Consider the following 23,762-nt stretch of genomic DNA (forward strand, 5'->3'; position numbering starts at 1 on the left):
CTACCTTTTATTACTTATAAAAGTTTATGATGGTTTTACTTCATTAGCTTAGATTCTATTCAGTTCAGCCATTAATTCAAACTCATTCCAGTGTCATCAATAATACCCAACTTCAGTTAAAAAAAGGCAGCACAATTCAATATGGATTAACACAGCTGTAATTTGAAAGACATATCTGCTTAGGTTCTGTATAACATTTCTAGGATGACTGCTTCATGGAATACTCATATCTTTAATGCTGAGACAAAAAGACTCAAAAGAGGGAATCTAACAGAATTCTCTTTAGTATGATGATGGATTTTACAGCATATAACTTTACCTTTCACTTTCATGAATGATTAATGAAATCATCATTTGTTCAAATCTTAAAGTCTGCCAAACCAAGTCAACAATGCTATGCATACCATCATACACTAATGCTGTAAAACTATCATAGCTACATACTTTTTGAATCAGGTGGCTTATCAAAGCATGAAAAGTTTTATAAAACATAATCATGCAAAAACAATCTGATTACTCACCTAGTATCATCAAATGGATAACTAGCAACCACAGACCCTCCATGGAGATTGCCAGACAACACAAAAGGGTTGTTTACAATCCAAGACATAACAGCTAAAGTTTCTGGTTCACGATTACTATAAATTTCTTTTTCAGACAAAAGCTTCCATTGAGAAGGGAAGTTACGATTCAAATCAACACCATTTGCATTTTCTCGACCTGATCTTCCAAAACCATTACAGTTTCCTTCCTGAAATAAGAGACATAGTTAACATTCATTTTGGATATGGTCTACAACTTCAGAGACAGAGGACTAAATCTGTGCACAATCAATTCCAACATAATTCATGTTAACCTATCACTTTGTAACAGATGAGTTGGCTTTGGTCGCCCTTGAAAGCACAAACCTAGAATTAACATGCAATGAAAGAATAATTTTTTTCCATCTCGTACAAAATTGAGCAAGTTTCCTCAAAGAGCAAACTTCAAACTTGCTATCCAAGTCTTTAGTATCAGGAGTCAGGTCGCATGCTACAGCAGTTGTTCTGGCTCAATCTATTTGGGGTGGTAAACCTTAAATCAAACTGGCTCAACAAGAAACAAGATACCATACTTTACTACAGTTCCAATTAAACATACGCTGAGTTTCAGCAAAATTCAATCTAAGACATTTTGTTAAATCAATATATCTAAAATTAACCATAATTTCTTTTATATACCTTTGCCTTTTCCTGTTGGAATATAGTAATGTTTGAAACAAATTACTGAACATGAAAGGGAAAATTCTTGTTCAGCTGTTACTTCAACTTTCAGTGTAAAGAAAGTAATCATACGAAAAGGGATGATTTCCAGCTCCTGCCCTTTTTAATCACCTGTGAGATGCGGGAGATATGTGGGTAGTAATTTATCCCCCATTTCACCAGGGTCTCCTTGCTAACAGTATGATACCTACATGCAGTTTCACTTCAGGCTTGCTATGATGAGTTTCTCTTAGAAAAAATTTTAGAGACAATTTGCAATACAATTCCAAAATATAAGCATCAGTTAACCCTAAATCACTTATACTTAATTGAGATTCTAATGTAATTCATCTGATTTCCAGGAAAATATGATAAAGTTTCCCTAATATAGTTCAATACTGATTTCAAAATTCACACAAAACAACCAAATACAAAAACTAAATTATCATTCTTTAAGGAAACTAAAATTTTATCCTGTATTCCATTTCCTTCTCTTCCTAACTATGGCCACATATCAGAAAAGTCAATGAAAGTGTTAACATACATATCTAAGTTCTTAAAGATAGAGGCTGAAGGCTCACTGTGCCTAGATAACCTAAATCAAGTAATGAAGTTAAGAGCAATGTAGTGCCTCTTATGCCATTTGGGCTCAATAATTTTCAGCCTTTTTAATTCAAAGGGCAAGTAAACCCTTCCCTCAACCTCCAATTGGGATACAAGCAGACACAAGGCCTTAAAAATTTAATCTGTGCAAAACCCAGTTGAACATACTATAATGGATTGAATTCCAAGTCTCTTAGGACCCAGTATTTATACTCCTGTCTTACATATCTGGATACAAAATTCATACATATCATGTAAAATAAAACATTTTTGTTATAAATGTAGTATGTAACCACCTTGAGTCATGAGTAAGAAGAGGAAGGTGATGAAGAGTCCTGAGTGATGCTGGTGGTATTTAACTGCTTTAGCTCATTACATTTTCATTCATTCTTTTCTTTGATTTTCTTGTAAGTGTTTCAATTTCACAATGGAAAAGAAAGTGGAAAGCTGCATGTATTCAGTGCTGTGCAGCACAAAAAAAGTGAGTGACCTGAGAGCACCAATGTCACCAACAGGGTCTCATTCTTGTAAGTCATTTACGATATTTACTCCCACGCTACAAAGCAGAGGAGCATGTTGTTTTCCCAATTAAGTATAGGTGAGCATCCATGCATGTGTCTATATCTTGTGAATGCAACTCATGAATAGGTAATTGGCTACAGCCCAAACTTGCATCAGGCACTGAATACAAAGTTTTAACCTGGTTAAGCTTTCTAGTAAAAATAAGTACCTTCTTGGATGGGTCTCATGAATTTTGAAATGATCAACATAACTCACGTTGTCTCAGTATGATAACTAAACATAACTGTCAGTAAAATTTCCTAACAATTATGATAACTTCTCTTTATGTTTATTTCCAACTAAATACGACTATATAACATTCATTATGGCAAATGACAGGAAATGTCACCAGCACTTGAAACATTACATCATGAGAGGACCTCTCATGTGAAACAGACCAATGGGCATTTCTCGGAATTCTTCATCTGTTATGTCATACTGATTCACACAAAAAGTGGTGAGATACTGTTTTCACCAAGTTTACAAGGGTTCAAAAGCCTATGTCAAAAGGTCTTGTGTACTAAATATCTATATACAAAAGAAATCTATTTTCAATAAAACCTTTTCTTAAGCATTCTTTAAAAAGTTAATTGCCCCATGCGATACAAAATCCATAATATTTGTCTCTTACTAAATATTTCTACTATATGATAATGAAGAAAATCCCAAAAGAAGGAAGTTTAAAAAAATGAAATTCTATTTATCTCTGGATGCTGCAGCACACTAATATCTCTATGGATCTTACAAGGTTAGGAACCTCCAACCTCCCTCATTCTGAAGAGAATGAGACATCAAAACTTACTAGTTTGAAACCATATTAAACAAGAGGACTATAAAGTTTGTCAATCGATAATATTCATGACAGAATTTGATATGTTTCCAACCAAAAGGCTACTTCATGAACGTCTACATAAACTTTGTAATACCTCCCAGTCACATTCATATCCCAACCTACAACTCAGCCCCGGAACTGTGAAAAAAAAATATCAATTACCAACATACAAGAGGATAGGTAACCCAGGTGAAATGGCTGAAGGGTTAAGATATATCTCAACTGCTTGGGGAGTTCAGTGAGGTCTTCACAAATTCTGTTGTTTCATTCCATGGGTATTACTTAATTCTGAATCAATTAACCCTACATATCCCAATATACATACACTATACTACTATTCACATTTATGAATTTAACCAATAAAATACTCCAAATCATGCTCTTCAACTTACTTTCTAAACATCACAATATCACTGCACACCAAAGCCAATGAATATCAAAAGCAGGGAGCACTTTTACCATAAAATATATGGGAAGGCTCTAAGTCAAACACAGCCACTTATTCTGGTTTTAAACACTAAAGATGCAAAGCAGAATCACTCAATACCCAAGGCTAAAAGCTATGAAGACCTAACAGGACATAATGACACACATGATTTTTTAAATTATTTCTTTTGTTTTAAACCATTACCACTCAACCTTCTCAACAAATCTCAGTCTTCTCTCTCACCTTGGCCATCTCAAATCCATCTGGATTCATGGAGGGCATGAGATGTATCTCGGTGTTGTTCAGGAGTCTGACCACCCTAGGGTCGTTGTTAACATAACTGTTGATCAAGTAATGAGTCAGGTACACCATTAACTCACGACCCACGGTCTCGTCCCCGTGCATATTGGCCACATACTTGAACATCGGTTCCATATGGCCACGTTCCTGCACATTCTCACTTATTTTGATCACAAGCAGATCCCTGCTTTGGACAGACTGGCCTATGCTATAAAAATCCACCAAGTGTGGGTGCTGTTCTTTCAAGGACTTGGCCAGCGTCACTATATCTTCGTAATGGTGGTATTTAGACGTGTCTAAGTTATCCAGAAACGTCGCATTAACGTCCTCTTTAACATGGCTACTGGATAAGGTGGAATTACCACTGATAAGTGTGACAAAACTTAAAGAAACGAGCAGGGTCTGCCACAGCACTACATCACCCATGTTGACTTCAATGACAACAGGTCGCTGGGCGACTTACGTCAAACTTTTCTTCAGATGGGAATACCAACCCTACACCCGTCTGTGATATTTTTCATATACCTTGAAGATAGTTAGGTGAACAAACAATATTGTTTTAATTTGATCAATTTCATATTCTTTTGTACACAGAAAGGACGAATCTGCCCACAGAAATATGCATTTACTTCCATGGTCATATGGTGATTGGTATGTCTGATCTGCAGTTACTAATTAGCTAAATATTTAACTATTTTCACTATAGATAAGTGGCATTCATGTAGATTATAAAATAAAAACCACTGACTGAATATCCCAAAGCTGATCTTTAATATCTTTTGAAGTATGATTATATATTCCATGAAGGTGATAAGCAATTCTTATTGTCAGGAAGGGTCCTGGTGTGACTCAGGGTTTGTAACATTACACGTCATATGTCACTTTGTCTGAATTCCTGTACACATTGATGGAAGGTTATTATAATAAATATATTAGTTTTCTCATTGTGAGGATGTATTAACCACATCTTTAACTACACTTGATTTCAATGAACACTGGCGTAGTTGGGCCCATCCAAGCAAGGAGGCGATAGGGTGACAACTCTCACTTATATCATCATTACATTATTATAATTATCATTATCATTATTATTATATTATCATTAGTGTAATGATGACGATGGTGATACACTTGCATTCATTTACGCTAGTGTTGCTCGTAACTTCGTCAGTATTATCAGCACTACTTTCATCACCACCATTATCCTTTATCAAATTTACCATTGCCGTTATCGTTAAAACTACCTGTTTCGGTATCACTGATTTTCCTATTAAGTTTACAATACAGTGGTATTGTCCCCCTATATATCAAGCTCTTCTATCATGCGGTTCTGTAAAGATATAAAATTGGTCTTTGTTTGGCTTGCCTATTAATCTGTTCGTCCCCAGTCCCTGTGCTCCTGTTCACATTTTAAACATTGACTTCAATTATACATTTCAAACTGTATCTAGTTGCAATAATACGCTTAAGTACTTATTGAGAGCATATAAGTTACTATGTTGCTCTTTCCACCTTGTTGAGGATTGAGGTCTCGTATGACTCTACAGATAATAGTCTTTTGTTTGTACAAATAAGTAAGAACTGGAGTATACTAAACACTGTACGAAGTTTGGGTTACATTATCGTAACATTCAGTGTCGCTGAAGCTGAAAGACATGAATCACTGGGTGTCACCACAGTTGATTTCCACACGTCCGGCACAACACTCATCCAAACAAAAGAGTCTTTTTATGATACAATTACGCGCACCTGACCTGTACCAGGTATGGCACACCCGAGACCCCACATCTGTGCCAGAAATGACATGTCAGGCTTCATAGTCTTTGAGTCTTGAATCTTTACACACACACACACAGACTAGGGTGTATACACACATAGGGTAAAGACGGGGCCACATGAGTGTAAAATTCCCTTCCTGTGAAGCGTGGGAGGTGGGTTGATTAGAAAGGGCAGTGAGTGGTGGGATGACGAAGTAAGATTATTAGTGAAAGAGAAGAGAGAGGCATTTGGACGATTTTTGCAGGGAAAAAATGCAAATGAGTGGGAGATGTATAAAAGAAAGAGGCAGGAGGTCAAGAGAAAGGTGCAAGAGGTGAAAAAGAGGGCAAATGAGAGTTGGGGTGAGAGAGTATCATTAAATTTTAGGAAGAAAAAAAAGATGTTTTGGAAGGAGGTAATAAAGTGCGTAAGACAAGGGAGCAAATGGGAACTTCAGTGAAGGGTGCAAATGGGGAGGTAACAAGTACTGGTGATGCGAGGAGATGGAGTGAGTATTTTGAAGGTTTGTTGAATGTGTTTGATGATAGAGTAGCAGGTATAGGGTGTTTTGGTCGAGATGGTGTGCAAAGTGAGAGGGTTAGGGAAAATGATTCGGTAAACAGAGAAGAGGTAGTAAAAGCGTTGCGGAAGATGAAAGCCGGCAAGGCAGCAGGTTTGGATGGTATTGCAGTGGAATTTATTAAAAAAGGGGGTGACTGTATTGCTGACTGGTTGGTAAGGTTATTTAATGTATGTATGACTCATGGTGAGGTGCCTGAGGATTGGCGGAATGAGCCATTGTACAAAGGCAAAGGGGATAAGAGTGAGTGCTCAAATTACAGAGGTATAAGTTTGTTGAGTATTCCTGGTAAATTATATGGGAGGGTATTGATTGAGAGGGTGAAGGCATGTACAGAGCATCAGATTGGGGAAGAGCAGTGTGGTTTCAGAAGTGGTAGAGGATGTGTGGATCAGGTGTTTGCTTTGAAGAATGTATGTGAGAAATACTTAGAAAAGCAAATGGGTTTGTATGTAGCATTTATGGATCTGGAGAAGGCATATGATAGAGTTGACAGAGATGCTCTGTGGAAGGTACCAAGAATATATGGTGTGGGAGGCAAGTTGTTAGTAGCAGTGAAAAGTTTTTATCGAGGATGTAAGGCATGTGCACGTGTAGGAAGAGAAGAAAGTGATTGGTTCTCAGTGAATGTAGGTTTGCGGCTTGGGGTGTGTGATGTCTCCATGGTTGTTTAATTTGTTTATGGATGGGGTTGTTAGGGAGGTGAATGCAAGAGTTTTGGAAAGAGGGGCAAGTATGCAGCCTGTTGTGGATGAGAGAGCTTGGGAAGTGAGTCAGTTGTTGTTCGCTGATGATACAGCGCTGGTGGCCAATTCATATGAGAAACTGCAGAAGCTGGTGACTGAAAGAAGAAATTTAAGAGTATATGTGAATAAGAGCAAGGTTATTAGGTACAGTAGGATTGAGGGTCAAGTCAATTGGGAGGAAAGTTTGAATGGAGAAAAATTGGAGGAAGTAAAGTGTTTTAGATATCTGGGAGTGGATCTGGCAGCGGATGGAACCATGGAAGCTGAAGTGAATCATAGGGTGGGGGAGGGGGCGAATATCCTGGGAGCATTGAAGAATGTGTTGAAGTCGAGAACATTATCTCAGAAAGCAAAAATGGGTATGTTTGAAGGAATAGTGGTTCCAACAATGTTGTATGTTTGCGAGGCGTGGGCTATGGGTAGAGTTGTGCGCAGGAGGATGGATGTGCTGGAAATGAGATGTTTGAGGACAATGTGTGGTGTGAGGTGGTTTGATCGAGTAAGTAACGTAAGGGTAAGAGAGATGTGTGGAAATAAAAAGAGCGTGGTTGAGAGAGCAGAAGATGGTGTTTTGAAATGGTTTGGGCACATGGAGAGAATGAGTGAGGAAAGATTGACCAAGAGGATATATGTGTCGGAGGTGGAGGGAACGAGGAGAAGTGGGATACCAAATTGGAGGTGGAAAGATGGAGTGAAAAAGATTTTGTGTGATCGGGGCCTGAACATGCAGGAGGGTGAAAGGAGGGCAAGGAATAGAGTGAATTGGATCGATGTGGTATACCGGGGTTGACGTGCTGTCAGTGGATTGAATCAGGGCATGTGAAGCGTCTGCGGTAAATCATGGAAAGCTATGTAGGTATGTATATTTGCGTGTGTGGACGTACGTATATACATGTGTATGGGGGTGGGTTGGGCCATTTCTTTCGTCTGTTTCCTTGCGTTACCTCGACAGCGAGAAAGCCAAATATATATATATATATATATATATATATATATATATATATATATATATATATATATATATATATATATATATATATATATATATATATATATATATATATATATATATATATTTGTAGGTTTGCGGCAGGGGTGTATGATGTCTCCATGGTTGTTTAATTTGTTTATGGATGGGGTTGTTAGGGAGGTGAATGCAAGAGTTTTGGAAAGAGGGGCAAGTATGAAGTCTGTTGGGGATGAGAGAGCTTGTATAGTGAGTCAGTTGTTGTTCGCTGATGATACAGCGCTGGTGGCTGATTCATGTGAGAAACTGCAGAAGCTGGTGACTGAGTTTGGTAAAGTGTCTGAAAGAAGAAAGTTAAGAGTAAATGTGAATAAGAGCAAGGTTATTAGGTACAGTAGGGTTGAGGGTCAATTCAATTGGGAGGTGAGTTTGAATGGAGAAAAACTGGAGGAAGTGAAGTGTTTTAGATATCTGGGAGTGGATCTGGCAGCGGATGGAACCATGGAAGCGGAAGTGGATCATAGGGTGGGGGAGGGGGCGAAAATTCTGGGAGCCTTGAAGAATGAGTGGAAGTCGAGAACATTATCTCGGAAAGCAAAAATGGGTATGTTTGAAGGAATAGTGGTTCCAACAATGTTGTATGGTTGCGAGGCGTGGACTATGGATAGAGTTGTGCGCAGGAGGATGGATGTGCTGGAAATGAGATGTTTGAGGACAATGTGTGGTGTGAGGTGGTTTGATCGAGTAAGTAACGTAAGGGTAAGAGAGATGTGTGGAAATAAAAAGAGCGTGGTTGAGAGAGCAGAAGAGGGTGTTTTGAAATGGTTTGGTCACATGGAGAGAATGAGTGAGGAAAGATTGACCAAGAGGATATATGTGTCGGAGGTGGAGGGAACGAAGAGAAGAGGGAGACCAAATTGGAGGTGGAAAGATGGAGTGAAAAAGATTTTGTGTGATCGGGGCCTGAACATGCAGGAGGGTGAAAGGAGGGCAAAGGATAGAGTGAATTGGATCGATGTGGTATACCGGGGTTGACGTGCTGTCAGTGGATTGAATCAAGGCATGTGTATGGGGGTGGGTTGGGCCATTTCTTTCGTCTGTTTCCTTGCGCTACCTCGCAAACGCGGGAGACAGCGACAAAGCAAAAAAAAAAAAAAAAAAAAAAAATATATATATACATATATATATATATATATATATATATATATATATATATATATATATATATATATATATATATATATTTGGCTTTGTCGCTGTCTCCCGCGTTTGCGAGGTAGCGCAAGGAAACAGACGAAAGAAATGGCCCAACCCACCCCCATACACATGTATATACATACGTCCACACACGCAAATATACATACCTACACAGCTTTCCATGGTTTACCGCAGACGCTTCACATGCCCTGATTCAATCCACCGACAGCACGTCAACCCCGGTATATCACATCGATCCAATTCACTCTATTCCTTGCCCTCCTTTCACCCTCCTGCATGTTCAGGCCCCGATCACACAAAATCTTTTTCACTCCATCTTTCCACCTCCAATTTGATATCCCACTTCTCGTTCCCTCCACCTCCGACACATATATCCTCTTGGTCAATCTTTCCTCACTCATTCTCTCCATGTGCCCAAACCATTTCAAAACACCATCTTCTGCTCTCTCAACCACGCTCTTTTTATTTCCACACATCTCTCTTACCCTTACGTTACTTACTCGATCAAACCACCTCACACCACACATTGTCCTCAAACATCTCATTTTCAGCACATCCACCCTCCTGCGCACAACTCTATCCATAGCCCACGCCTCGCAACCATACAACATTGTTGGAACCACTATTCCTACAAACATACCCATTTTTGCTTTCCGAGATAATGTTCTCGACTTCCACACATTCTTCAATGCTCCCAGGATTTTCGCCCCCTCCCCCACCCTATGATTCACTTCCGCTTCCATGGTTCCATCCGCTGCCAGATCCACTCCCAGATATCTAAAACATTTTACTTCCTCCAGTTTTTCTCCATTCAAACTTACCTCCCGATTGACTTGACCCTCAACCCTACTGTACCTAATAACCTTGCTCTTATTCACATTTACTCTTAACTTTCTTCTTTCAGACACTTTACCAAACTCAGTCACCAGCTTCTGCAGTTTCTCACATGAATCAGCCACCAGCGCTGTATCATCAGCGAACAACAACTGACTCACTTCCCAAGCTCTCTCATCTACAACAGACTTCATACTTGCCCCTCTTTCCAAAACTCTTGCATTCACCTCCCTAACAACCCCATCCATAAACAAATTAAACAACCATGGAGACATCACGCACCCCTGCCGAAATCCTACATTCACTGAGAACCAATTACTTTCCTCTCGTCCTACACGTACACATGCCTTACATCCTCGATAAAAACTTTTCACTGCTTCTAACAACTTGCCTCCCACACCATATATTCTTAATACTTTCCACAGAGCATCTCTATCAACTCTATCATATGCCTTCTCCAGATCCATAAATGCTACATACAAATCCATTTGCTTTTCTAAGTATTTCTCACATACATTCTTCAAAGCAAACACCTGATCCACACATCCTCTACCACTTCTGAAACCACAGTGCTCTTCCCCAATCTGATGCTCGGTACATGCCTTCACCCTCTCAATCAATACCCTCCCATATAATTTACCAGGAATACTCAACAAACTTATACCTCTGTAATTTGAGCACTCACTCTTATCCCCTTTGCCTTTGTACAATGGCACTATGCACGCATTTCGCCAATCCTCAGGCACCTCACCATGAGTCATACATACATTAAATAACCTTACCAACCAGTCAATAATACAGTCACCCCCTTTTTTAATAAATTCCACTGCAATACCATCCAAACCTGCTGCCTTGCCGGCTTTCATCTTCCGCAAAGCTTTTACTACCTCTTCTCTGTTTACCAAATCATTTTCCCTAACCCTCTCACTTTGCACACCACCTCGACCAAAACACCCTATATCTGCCACTCTATCATCAACCACATTCAACAAACCTTCAAAATACTCACTCCATCTCTTTCTCACATCACTACTTGTTATCACCTCCTCATTTGCACCCTTCACTGAAGTTCCCATTTGCTCCCTTGTCTTACGCACTTTATTTACCTCCTTCCAGGACATCTTTTTATTCTCCCTAAAATTTAATGATACTCTCTCACCCCAACTCTCATTTGCCCTCTTTTTCACCTCTTGCACCTTTCTCTTGACCTCCTGTCTTTTTCTTTTATACATCTCCCACTCAAGTGCATTTTTTCCCTGCAAAAAATGTCCAAATGCCTCTTCTCTTTCACTAATAATCTTACTTCTTCATCCCACCACTCACTACCCTTTCTAATCAACCCACCTCCCACTCTTCTCATGCCACAAGCATCTTTTGCACAATCCATCACTGATTCCCTAAATACATCCCATTCCTCCCCCACTCCCCTTACTTCCATTGTTCTCACCTTTTTCCATTCTGTACTCAGTCTCTCCTGGTACTTCCTCACACAAGTCTCCTTCCCAAGCTCACTTACTCTCACCACCCTCTTCACCCTAACATTCACTCTTCTTTTCTGAAAACCCATACAAATCTTCACCTTAGCCTACACAAGATAATGATCAGACATCCCTCCAGTTGCACCTCTCAGCACATTAACATCCAAAAGTCTCTCTTTCGCGCGCCTGTCAATTAACACGTAATCCAATAATGCTCTCTGGCCATCTCTCCTACTTACATACGTATACTTATGTATATCTCGCTTTTTAAACCAGGTATTCCCAATCACCATATATATATATATATATATATATATATATATATATATATATATATATATATATATATATATATATATATATATATATATATTGGAAAGGATCACAATTTTGCGCGTGATCAAGATATTCCTCTGAGTCCACTGGGAAAATGAAACACGAAAAGTTCCCAAGTGCACTTTCGTGTAATAATCACATCATCAGATATGTTTTGGACAATCATATGTTTACCAAATAGCGTCCTAGCTTCGTCTCTTCGATATATATCAACTGACTGTTATATTTCTCTCTTGTGTCTCCCCTGATGATGTGATTAGTACACGAAAGTGCACTTGGGAACTTTTCGTGTTTCATTTTCCCAGTGGACTCAGAGGAATATATATATATATATATATATATATATATATATATATATATATATATATATATATATATATATATATGATCACAAAGGAGGGTAATCTAACATATGTCGGTATCCTGAATGGAAGAGAACAGTTACGTTAAAGGTTTCTTTTTCTTTTAAACTATTCGCCATTTCCCGCGTTAGCGAGGTAGCGTGAAGAACAGAGGACTGGGCCTTTTTTGGAATATCCTCACCTGGCCCCACTCTGTTCCTTCTTTTGGAAAATTAAAAAAAAAAAACGAGAGGGGAGGATTTCCAGCCCCCCGCTCCCTCCCCTTTTAGTCGCCTCTACGACACGCAGGGAATACGTGGGAAGTATTCTTAATCCCCTATCGCCAGGGTTAACAGTCAGAAATATAACGTTAAAGGTAATACCATTTATCTACAATGTGAACTAAACTACAGACAAGTGATATTCGTAAGTGGCATTTTCGCCTGATGAGAAACTTTTCTCACGAGAGATAGATATAGCAGGTGGCAATGAAGCAACAATTGCTGATCGTCTATTCAAGTCCGGGAACGTATCCTTATATGGTAGGCAGGTATATGAGTCCATGTGAAAAAAATAATGGTGGCTGTGCACTTCCGGGAACGTGGAGAGTCGGAGATAGCCATTAACAGGCCACCAGTTCTCACGTATTAAATTGCAAGTGTTCAGGGTTGTCGTGTGGATCGCATTATTGTCATGTGGTTAAGATAATAAAGTGGCAACACTCGCTGGGAGTGGTGTTGCCAAATCAGCAGAAATCCAGGACTAGTTTTTGTGTGAAAGATTATACAACTACTGCAAACCATAGAATCATATTAAAGGAATGAATAAGTCGGGCATGATAAAAATAGAGGGATACGTCTCCCCCAGGCCTGTCTGTCCTCCCCTGGTAACTGGTATAAAATAAGAGTAAAATTTCTAAGAGAAAGGGAAACATTACAATACGGTGCCCGCAGTAAAACAGACTTGAAAGTTTAGTGATCCCTTTCATTAGATTGCATTACTGGTCATATTATTAGACATATGTTACATTATTGGTGTAACAAGTGTACCCTCTTAATCCTAACCCAAATATTCATGATTTTTTTTCTGTATTACCAACAATTTTTAATCCTAGTTTTTTTTTTTTTTTTTATACTTTGTCGCTGTCTCCCGCGTTTGCGAGGTAGCGCAAGGAAACAGACGAAAGAAATGGCCCAACCCCCCCATACACATGTACATACACACGTCCACACACGCAAATATACATACATACACAGCTTTCCATGGTTTACCCCGGACGCTTCACATGCCTTGATTCAATCCACTGACAGCACGTCAACCCCTGTATACCACATCGCTCCAATTCACTCTATTCCTTGCCCTCCTTTCACCCTCCTGCATGTTCAGGCCCCGATCACACAAAATCCTTTTCACTCCATCTTTCCACCTCCAATTTGGTCTCCCTCTTCTCCTCGTTCCCTCCACCTCCGACACATATATCCTCTTGGTCAATCTTTCCTCACTCATTCTCTCCATGTGCCCAAACCATTTCAAAACACCCTCCTCTGCTCTCTCAACCACGCTCTTTTTATTTCCACACATCTCTCTTACCCTTACGTTACTTACTCGATCAAACCACCTCACACCACACATTGTCCTCAAACATCTCATTTCCAGCACATCCATCCTCCTGCGCACAACTCTATCCATAGCCCACGCCTCGCAACCATACAACATTGTTGGAACCACTATTCCTTCAAACATACCCATTTTTGCTTTCCGGGACAATGTTCTCGACTTCCACACATTTTTCAAGGCTCCCAAAATTTTCGCCCCCTCCCCCACCCTATGATCCACTTCCGCTTCCATGGTTCCATCCGCTGACAGATCCACTCCCAGGTATCTAAAACACTTCACTTCCTCCAGTTTTTCTCCATTCAAACTCACCTCCCAATTGACTTGACCCTCAACCCTACTGTACCTAATAACCTTGCTCTTATTCACATTTACTCTTAACTTTCTTCTTCCACACACTTTATCAAACTCCGTCACCAGCTTCTGCAGTTTCTCACATGAATCCGCCACCAGCGCTGTATCATCAGCGAACAACAACTGACTCACTTCCCAAGCTCTCTCATCCCCAACAGACTTCATACTTGCCCCTCTTTCCAAGACTCTTGCATTCACCTCCCTAACAACCCCATCCATAAACAAATTAAACATCCTAGTTCTAATTTAGAATAATATTTTTACACCTATTCTTTTCGTATGCATGAGATCTTAGACCTTAGCATACTTCATCATACGTTTTATATTCTAACTTCTTTCATTCCTATTTCCGATCGCTTTTTTTTCTCGCAAGACTCTTTCCACAATATATTCTAACTGTCCTATATATTTAGTTACAATAGAATCCAGCTAATTCCTCGTACATCCATTCAGTTCAGAGTCAAAGCATCAAGGGAAATGCAGTATGTCTTCATCTACTTTGAAGATTTTAAGTGTTCTTTGGTACACACATTCTCATCTGCAAGATCGTTTAAGTCTCCCAAGAACATGCTGAGGGTTACCAAAATACTATTTTCAGAGTTGAACTCTTTTAATTCTTTAGAACCTCAAAATGACAGCCTGCATTACCTGTGTTGAAAAATTCCATCACACTTGTACCGCATCTTTTAATCCTTGATCCATTTCTTCCGTCACAAATCCGTATCACCCTCTTGATTACCGTGGACTCTTTCATTTAGTATAACAATCATAATTTTTCATCGTGGGAATCTTTTAATGGGCAATAACCTTTGATTGATCAATGCAACATTCGTTCTGCTGTTCGATAACCATTATTCAAAGGCAATTACAGTTGCTGTCGTATGGTTTTTCGATATTTTCTAACATCCTCCTTTGTACCAGTGGGCATTGGGGCCTTAACCAAAGATATGGAGGAGTCGCTCCATTTTGATAGGTTTTGCCATCGGTGATTCAAGAGGATTTGATAAAAGATAACTTCTGTGAAACGTTAGGTGGTTCACAATATCTGACATTGCCAATATCACCAATATTATCCTAGTGTAGTTTCCCCGAACTTTTAGTACTTTTTATTCCCCTTATTAAAATGTAGTTTGAACGTTTGTGTAACTTTTCTTTAAGATATACATGGGGCATATTAGCCATTCTTAAAAGGTCCCGTGGGTGAGGGTGGCGATCTGGCTTGTCAAATCTCTTAAGTTGAAATATTTAAGACCGCCTGATGCCCACCTAGGACTGTCTGACATCTACTGAGAGGTTCATCTCACGCCATCACATCACATCCAACATCGCCTGTCTCACAAGATCAACAAGGTCCATCTCACCATGCTAGGTTGACGCTTGGGTTCTTCTAGGCCATGGTTCTAACATACTCTTAGCACAAACTGTTTATTATGAATATTTCTTTCTTGTGGTGACTCCATGTATACACACACACTGTTAGGAAGAATAAATAATAAACGAATGCTTTCAAAGAAAGGGCAATTTGAAACGAGATTACCTTTATGCTTTATTCTAGTTAATGATAACTAACTTATATATATATATATATATATATATATATATATATATATATATATATATATATATATGTATATATATATATAATTAAAATAATGGAGTGATTAGGATTTTGCCGATAACCACTTGGAAAAATAAAACTTTCGTGTATTACATCTTCCTATGGTCTCCCAGGAAGATGTAGTATACGAAAGTGCACTTGACTTATCGTGTTTCATTCTTATATATATATATATATATATATATATATATATATATATATATATATATATATATATATATATATATATATATAAATTTACATAAAAGACAACAGTAAAACATAATACAGGATGTTTACATAATCAGTTGTTTACTCAACAAACTGATGAAAACCCACAAACATTCGTCTTTTGCCCATAGAGACAAGTAAGATTAATAATACACCATAACAGTGATCACCTGTTAGTATACCACAAATGTGATCATGATTATGATGATAACCTGCAAACGTGGTCATATGTAGATATACTACAACTGTGTTCCTGTGTTGATGTACTATGTGTGATTATATCTTAAAACCACACGTAATCATATTCTTTATATACTGCAAATGTAATCATATGTTGGTATCCCATAAGTGATCACACGTTGATATACTACAACTGTGATCATATGGAGATATACTAAAACTGTGATTTATACTACAACTGCGATTGTATGCTGATATATTTCAACTGTGACCATATGGCTCCTCTGTGATCATGTATTATACTACAACTGTAATCGTATCGAAATAATACAACTGTGACCATATAGTCCGTCTGTGATCACAGAATGTTATACTTCAACTGTGATCATACTGATATACTTCAACTGTAATCGGAAGTTGATATATTACAACTTTGATCATATGATATACTACAACGGTGATTATATGAAACACTGTAAGTGTGATCCTATGATGACATACTAAAGCTGTGATCTTATGATAATATGCTACACCTGTGATCATTGACGATATGCTACAACTGTGATCATATGTTAATATACTGCAAGTGATGATGTGATATACCAGAAGTATGATCCTATGATGATGTACTATAACTGTGATCTTATGCTGATAAACTACAACCGTGATCATATGAATATATACTACAAATATGATCATGTGTTGATATACTATAATTGTGATCCTATGATATGCTACAACTGTGATTATGATCATATGCTACAAATGTTATTATTCTACACAACTTGTATCATTTGATGATGGGCTATGACTGTGATCATATAACACATATGTGATCATACAGTGGTATACTATAAATGTGATCATGAGATGATCTATTACAACTGTAATCATCGAGGAAGCTAGGGACCTGCTGAAACCAGCATCTCTCAGACATCATCAACTGTATGAATCCGTTTTCACCTCTGACTAGCCTGTCATACTCAAATTGCTGTTTCTGTTAGATTTTGGCACCAAGAGCATATATATATATATATATATATATATATATATATATATATATATATATATATATATATATATATATATATATAAAATATATATATATATATATATATATATATATATATATATATATATATATATATATATATATATATATATAAATATATATATATATATATATGATAGAGTTGATAGAGATGCTCTGTGGAAGGTATTAAGAATATATGGTGTGGGAGGCAAGTTGTTAGAAGCAGTGAAAAGTTTTTATCGAGGATGTAAGGCATGTGTACGTGTAGGAAGAGAGGAAAGTGATTGGTTCTCAGTGAATGTAGGTTTGCGGCAGGGGTGTGTGATGTCTCCATGGTTGTTTAATTTGTTTATGGATGGGGTGGTTAGGGAGGTGAATGCATGAGTTTTGGAAAGAGGGGCAAGTATGAAGTCTGTTGGGGATGAGAGAGCTTGGGAAGTGAGTCAGTTGTTGTTCGCTGATGATACAGCGCTGGTGGCTGATTCATGTGAGAAACTGCAGAAGCTGGTGACTGAGTTTGGTGAAGTGTGTGAAAGAAGAAAGTTAAGAGTAAATGTGAATAAGAGCAAGGTTATTAGGTACAGTAGGGTTGAGGGTCAAGTCAATTGGGAGGTGAGTTTGAATGGAGAAAAACTGGAGGAAGTGAAGTGTTTTAGATATCTGGGAGTGGATCTGGCAGCGGATGGAACCATGGAAGCGGAAGTGGATCATAGGTAGGGGAGGGGGCGAAAATTCTGGGAGCCTTGAAGAATGTGTGGAAGTCGAGAACATTATCTCGGAAAGCAAAAAAGGGTATGTTTGAAGGAATAGTGGTTCCAACAATGTTGTATGGTTGCGAGGCTTGGGCTATGGATAGAGTTGTGCGCAGGAGGATGGATGTGCTGGAAATGAGATGTTTGAGGACAATGTGTGGTGTGAGGTGGTTTGATCGAGTAAGTAACGTAAGATTTAAGAGAGATGTGTGGAAATAAAAAGAGCGTGGTTGAGAGAGCAGAAGATGGTGTTTTGAAATGGTTCGGGCACATGGAGAGAATGAGTGAGGAAAGATTGACCAAGAGGATATATGTGTCGGAGGTGGAGGGAACGAGGAGAAGAGGGAGACCAAATTGGAGGTGGAAAGATGGAGTGAAAAAGATTTTGTGTGATCGGGGCCTGAACATGCAGGAGGGTGAAAGGAGGGCAAGGAATAGAGTGAATTGGAGCGATGTGGTATACCGGGGTTGACGAGCTGTCAGTGGATTGAATCAAGGCATGTGAAGCGTCTGGGTTAAACCATGGAAAGCTGTGTAGGTATGTATATTTGCGTGTGTGGACGTATGTATATACATGTGTATGGGGGTGGGTTGGGCCATTTCTTTCGTCTGTTTCCTTGCGCTACCTCGCAAACGCGGGAGACAGCGGCAAAAAAAAAAAAAAAAAAAAAAAAAAAAATATGTATGGAATACCATCCCCCTTCCCCTCATGTGTGCGGGGTAGCGCTAGGAAAAGACAACAAAGGCCACATTCGTTCACACTCAGTCTCTAGCTGTCATGTAATAATGCACTGAAATCACAGCTCCCTTTCCACACCCAGGCCCCACAGAACTTTCCATGGTTTACCCCAGACTCTTCACATGCCCTGGTTCAATCCATTGACAGCACGTTGACCCCGGTATACCACATCATTCCAATTCACTCTATTCCTTGCAAGCCTTTCACCCTCCTGCATGTTCAGGCCCCGATCACTTAAAATCTTTTTCACTCCATCTTTCCACCTCCAATTTGGTTTCCCACTTCTCCTCGTTCCCTCCACCTCTGACATATATATCCTCTTGGTCAATCTTTCCTCACTCATTCTCTCAATGTGACCAAACCATTTCAAAACACCCTCTTCTGTTCTCTAAACCACACTCTTTTTATTACCATAGATCTCTCTTACCCTAATATTACTTACTCGATCAAACCACCTCACACCACATATTGTCCTCAAACATCTCATTTCCAGCACTTCCACCCTCCTGCGAACAACTCTATCCATAGCCCACACCTTGCAACCATATAACATTGTTGGAACCACTATTCCTTCAAACATACCCATTTTTGCTTCCGAGATAATGTTCTCGACTTCCACACATTCTTCAACGCTCCCAGAATTTTCGCCCCCTCCCCCCACCCTATGATTCACTTCCGCTTCCATGGTTCCATCCACTGCCAAATCCACTCCCAGATATCTAAAACACTTCACTTCCTCCAGTTTTTCTCCATTCAAACTTACCTCCCAATTGACTTGACCCTCAACCCTACTGTACCTAATAACCTTGCTCTTATTCACATTTGCTCTCAGCTTTCTTCTTTCACACAGTGGAATTTATTAGAAAAGGGGGTGACTATGTTGTTGACTGGTTGGTAAGGATATTTAATATATGTATGGCTCATGGTGAGGTGCCAGAGGATTGGCAGAATGCATGCATGGTACCATTGTACAAAGGCAAAGGGGATAAAGGCGAGTGCTCAAATTACAGAGGTATAAGTTTGTTGAGTATTCCTGGGAAATTATATGGGAGGGTATTGATTGAGAGGGTGAAGGCGTGTACAGAACATCAGATTGGGGAAGAGCAGTGTAGTTTCAGAATCAGAAGTGGTAGAAGATGTGTGGATCAGGTGTTTGCTTTGAAGAATGTATGTGAGAAATACTTAGAAAAAACAAATGGATTTGTATGTAGCATTTATGGATCTGGAGAAGGCATATAATAGAGTTGATAAAGATGCTCTGTGGAAGGTATTAAGAATATATGGTGTGGTAGGTAGGTTCCTAGAAGCAGCGAAGAGTTTTTATCGAGGATGTAAGGCATGTGTACGAGTAGGAAGAAAGGAAAGTGATTGGTTCTCAGTGAATGTCGGTTTGTGGCAGGGGTGCATGATGTCTCCATGGATGTTTAATTTGTTTATGGATGGGGTTGTCAGGGATGTGAATGCAAGAGTTTTGGGGAGAGGGGCAAGTATGCAGTCTGTTGTGGATGAGAGGGCTTTGGAAGTGAGTCAGTTGTTGTTCACTTATGATACAGCGCTTGTGGCTGATTTGGGTGAAAAACTGCAGAAGCTTGTGACCGAGTTTGGTAGTGTGTGTGGAAGAAGACAGGTGAGTGTAAATGTGAATAAGAGCAAGGTTATTAGGTACAGTAGGGTTCAGAGACAAGTCAATTGGGAGCTAAGTCTGAATGGAGGAAAATTGAAGGAAGTGAAGTGTTTTAGATATCTGGGAGTGGATTTGGCAGCAGATGGAACCATGGAAGTGGAAGTGAGTCACAGGGTGGGGGAGGGGGCGAAAGTTCTGGGAGCTTTGAAAAATGTGTGGAAGGCGAGAACATTATCTTGGAAAAGCAAAAATGGGTATGTTTGAAGGAATAGTGGTTCCAACAATGTTATATGGTTGCGAGGCGTGAGCTATAGATAGAGTTGTGCGGAGGAGGGTGGATGTATTGGAGATGAGATGCTTGAGGACAATATGTGGTGTGAGGTAGTATGATCGAGTAAGTAATGAAAGGGTAAGAGAGATATGTGGTAATAAAAAGAGTGTGGTTGAGAGAGCAGAAGAGGGTGTTTTGAAATGGTTTGGTCACATGGAGAGAATGAGTGAGGAAAGATTGACCAAGAGGATATATGTGTCACAGGTGGAGGGAACAAGGAGAAGTGGGAGACCAAACTGGAAGTGGAAGGATGGAGGGAAAAAGATTTTGAGCGATTAGGGTCAGAACATGCAGGAGGGTGAAAGGCGTGCAAGGAATAGAGTGAATTGGAACGATGTGGTATAGTGGGGTCGATGTGCTGTCAATGGATTGACCCAGGACATGTGAAGCGTATGGGGTAAACCATGGAAAGTTTTGAGAGGGCCTGGATGTGGAAAGGGAGTTGTGGTTTCAGTGCATTATACATGACAGCTATACATTCAAATGTATAGGTATGTATATGTGTGTGTGTGTGGACGTATATGTATATGCATGTGTATGTGTGGGGAAGGGGGGGGGGGGCATTCTTTCATCTGTTTCCTTGCGCTACCTCGCTAATGAGGGGTAGGGAATACACTGGAAGCTGAAGTATATAAAGAGCATGAAGAAAGAAGAGGATAACCACATATGGATTCCAAAGGAGCCATGACACCCTTAACACATAACTGTTCTTTAAATTTAGTAAGAAGAAAGTCCAGAACAAGAAGGCACAACTGGAAGTCAAGAAAGAGAAGTACACAGAGGAAAGTGTGGTAACATCATCTCAGCAACAGAATAATGGACTGATGGAAGAAATCAAGCAAAGTAGATACAAGTACACGGAAAATAAAAAATATGTACACTGGAATTTACGAAGCGGGGTCCTATGAGTGTAAAATTCCCTCTTCTTTTGCACAGATAGGTAAACAACACACCCACGAACTTAGAAATCTGGAATAACACTTTCTCAGTAAACTAAACTATTTATCATATCAAAATATTTATCCTTATTCAAAATCACTTACAGCATTCAACTTATCATCTTTAGTGATGTGCGTGTCCCAGTCCTTTTCCAAAGCAATAAGAGCACTTTTAAAGTGAGCTAGATGACTAGGTGGTACACTATTAGACAAAACACTGTAAAGAATTGCTGTACACATAATGATGTCATCTTTAGATAGATATACATAAATATATTTTTTTCATCCAGATTGCAGGATGCCCTAGCAATTTCCATAGCATTAAAATCACATGGGCTATTCGCAAAAAAATCAGACTATATCCCACAGCTTCATCAAGTGGTTTGGCAAAGTATTCTTTTTATGCCATTAATTGGCACAATATCTTGTTCCCATATTAAAAACAACATTAATCTAGTAAAAAAAAAAGCTAAAAGGTCATCAGTTTTGATACTGTACCATCATTCACCAAAGTTCCTCGATGATTTAATGGAGTCCTTGGTGGAAGGGCTAGTTAAACATACTATACCACTTCTTCCAATTAACATTTTAGAGTTAATTAAAGCACCAGTTAAGTATTGGAAGTTTCAGTTCAATGATTGTTCCTACACACAGCAGTCTGGTAAGTAATTGATACATGAATTTTCTTTGAAAGCGAGGTAAGGTATGACATTTTGTAATATCAGTTGATACAGTTAAATTGATGTTCTTTGTCTGTGGATGGTGATAAAACTAAAGATGTGTTTCTTACTGTCTCAGCCAATATAGAAAAAAGTTTTGCTGTTGGAGGAAGCATGACCTGTTTCTTTTTTGGTGATCATCCGACCTGTTTCTTTGTTGATGACAGTGCTAACTGTTTCTTTCTCAGCAATAGTACAACTTGTTCCTTTGTTGGTGATAGTACTACCTGTTTCTTTGTTGGTGATAGTATGACCTGTTTCTATGTTAATGGTAGTACGATATGTTTCTTTGTTGAAGGGCTAAGATGTGTCATTGTTGTTGACGTTTATGCTGGCACATGTGTCATTGTTGTTGATGACATTGCTGCACGTATTGCTGTCGACAACAGTGCTGCAAGCACTGTTGTTGGTGCTGTTGTTGTTGTCGATAAAGTTACTACATACATCATCATTGTTGACATTACCATATATGTCATCACTGTTGATAATGTTACCACATACATCATCGTTGCTGATGACGTTACCACATACGTCATTGTTGTTGATGACATTATTACATACATCGTCATTGTTGATGATGGTACATGGTGTGTCATTGCAAATAACAGTACCGCGTATATTGTTCTCGTTGTTGTTGTTGTTGTTGTTGTTATTGATGGCAGCATGTGTTGATGATGGTGTTGCCACAGCTGTCGTTGATGACAGAACTACATGTGTTGTTGTTAATGATGGTACTTTGTTTGTTGCTGATGATGGTACAACACATGTTGTTGTTGTTGTTGATGATGGTACTATGTATGTTACTGCAGTTAATGATGGTACTACATATGTTCTTGTTGTTGTAGATGTTGTTGGCGATGTCACTAAGTGTGTTACTGTTGTTGTTGATGACACTATGTGTGTTGAAGGTAACACCTGGCATGATGAGTGAGCTTCTGGTGGTGGTGGAGACTCCGACACATGGTGTTGGTGAAGGTGTTGATAGTGATTGTGGTGATGTGGGGACTCAGGCGTCTGGTGGTCACTAGAAGCAGCCTCCAGCAGAGGGGTCAGGTTTGTGTGGCCACCCACCACATCCTGCAGTGAGCGGCGCCCCCCCTTCCCACTTGTGTGGACGTGCTTGCTCCTGTCCTCCACGTCCTGCAGGGTTTCTGGCAGGGGCCTCTTATTCGTCTCAGGCAGAAGGGGTACCAGTAGACTACCCAGGATGCCGGCACAGCCGAAGGTTACATTAACAGCCCACCAGGAGTACTCCACCTATGACCAGACAATACAGTTTGAATAGTCTGCTATGCCCCTTCCATCAAAAGAACTAGCAAGGATTCATATCCTAAGAACTATATGAATAACATTTGTGGCACAAATAAGGGCTGAATTCTTCCATCATATTACCAGTTATGTAGTAGAATATAATAGCTACAGCAAAAA

At 39.3% G+C, this 23,762-nt stretch overlaps 2 protein-coding genes across 4 annotated transcripts in view; both read right to left on the reverse strand.

The window, feature by feature from the left end:
- Positions 1 to 4,424, reverse strand: part of LOC139756822 (carboxypeptidase D-like) — a 151,081-nt gene extending 146,657 nt beyond the window's left edge. The window contains exons 1-2 of one of the 2 annotated variants that reach the window (XR_011714449.1): positions 3,908 to 4,424; positions 522 to 751 (exon numbers count right to left, since the gene is read on the reverse strand). Coding sequence is in view for 1 of the 2 variants with exons in the window: in XM_071676643.1 (XP_071532744.1) it covers positions 522 to 751; positions 3,908 to 4,390 (713 nt within the window). In the remaining variant the exon portion in view is untranslated. The remainder of the gene's footprint in view (positions 1 to 521; positions 752 to 3,907) is intronic. The other variant, XM_071676643.1, reaches the window with a different exon arrangement.
- Positions 4,425 to 17,935: 13,511 nt separating this feature from the next.
- LOC139756824 (solute carrier family 22 member 7-like) overlaps positions 17,936 to 23,762 on the reverse strand; it is an 87,155-nt gene continuing 81,328 nt past the window's right edge. The window contains exon 12 of one of the 2 annotated variants that reach the window (XM_071676645.1): positions 17,936 to 23,591. In XM_071676645.1, coding sequence (XP_071532746.1) covers positions 22,635 to 23,591 — 957 coding nt within the window. In that variant the 3' untranslated portion in view covers positions 17,936 to 22,634. The remainder of the gene's footprint in view (positions 23,592 to 23,762) is intronic. The other variant, XM_071676646.1, reaches the window with a different exon arrangement.

The sequence above is a fragment of the Panulirus ornatus genome, chromosome 23, assembly GCF_036320965.1.
Source record: "Panulirus ornatus isolate Po-2019 chromosome 23, ASM3632096v1, whole genome shotgun sequence".
NCBI classification, from domain to species: Eukaryota; Metazoa; Arthropoda; class Malacostraca; order Decapoda; family Palinuridae; genus Panulirus; species Panulirus ornatus.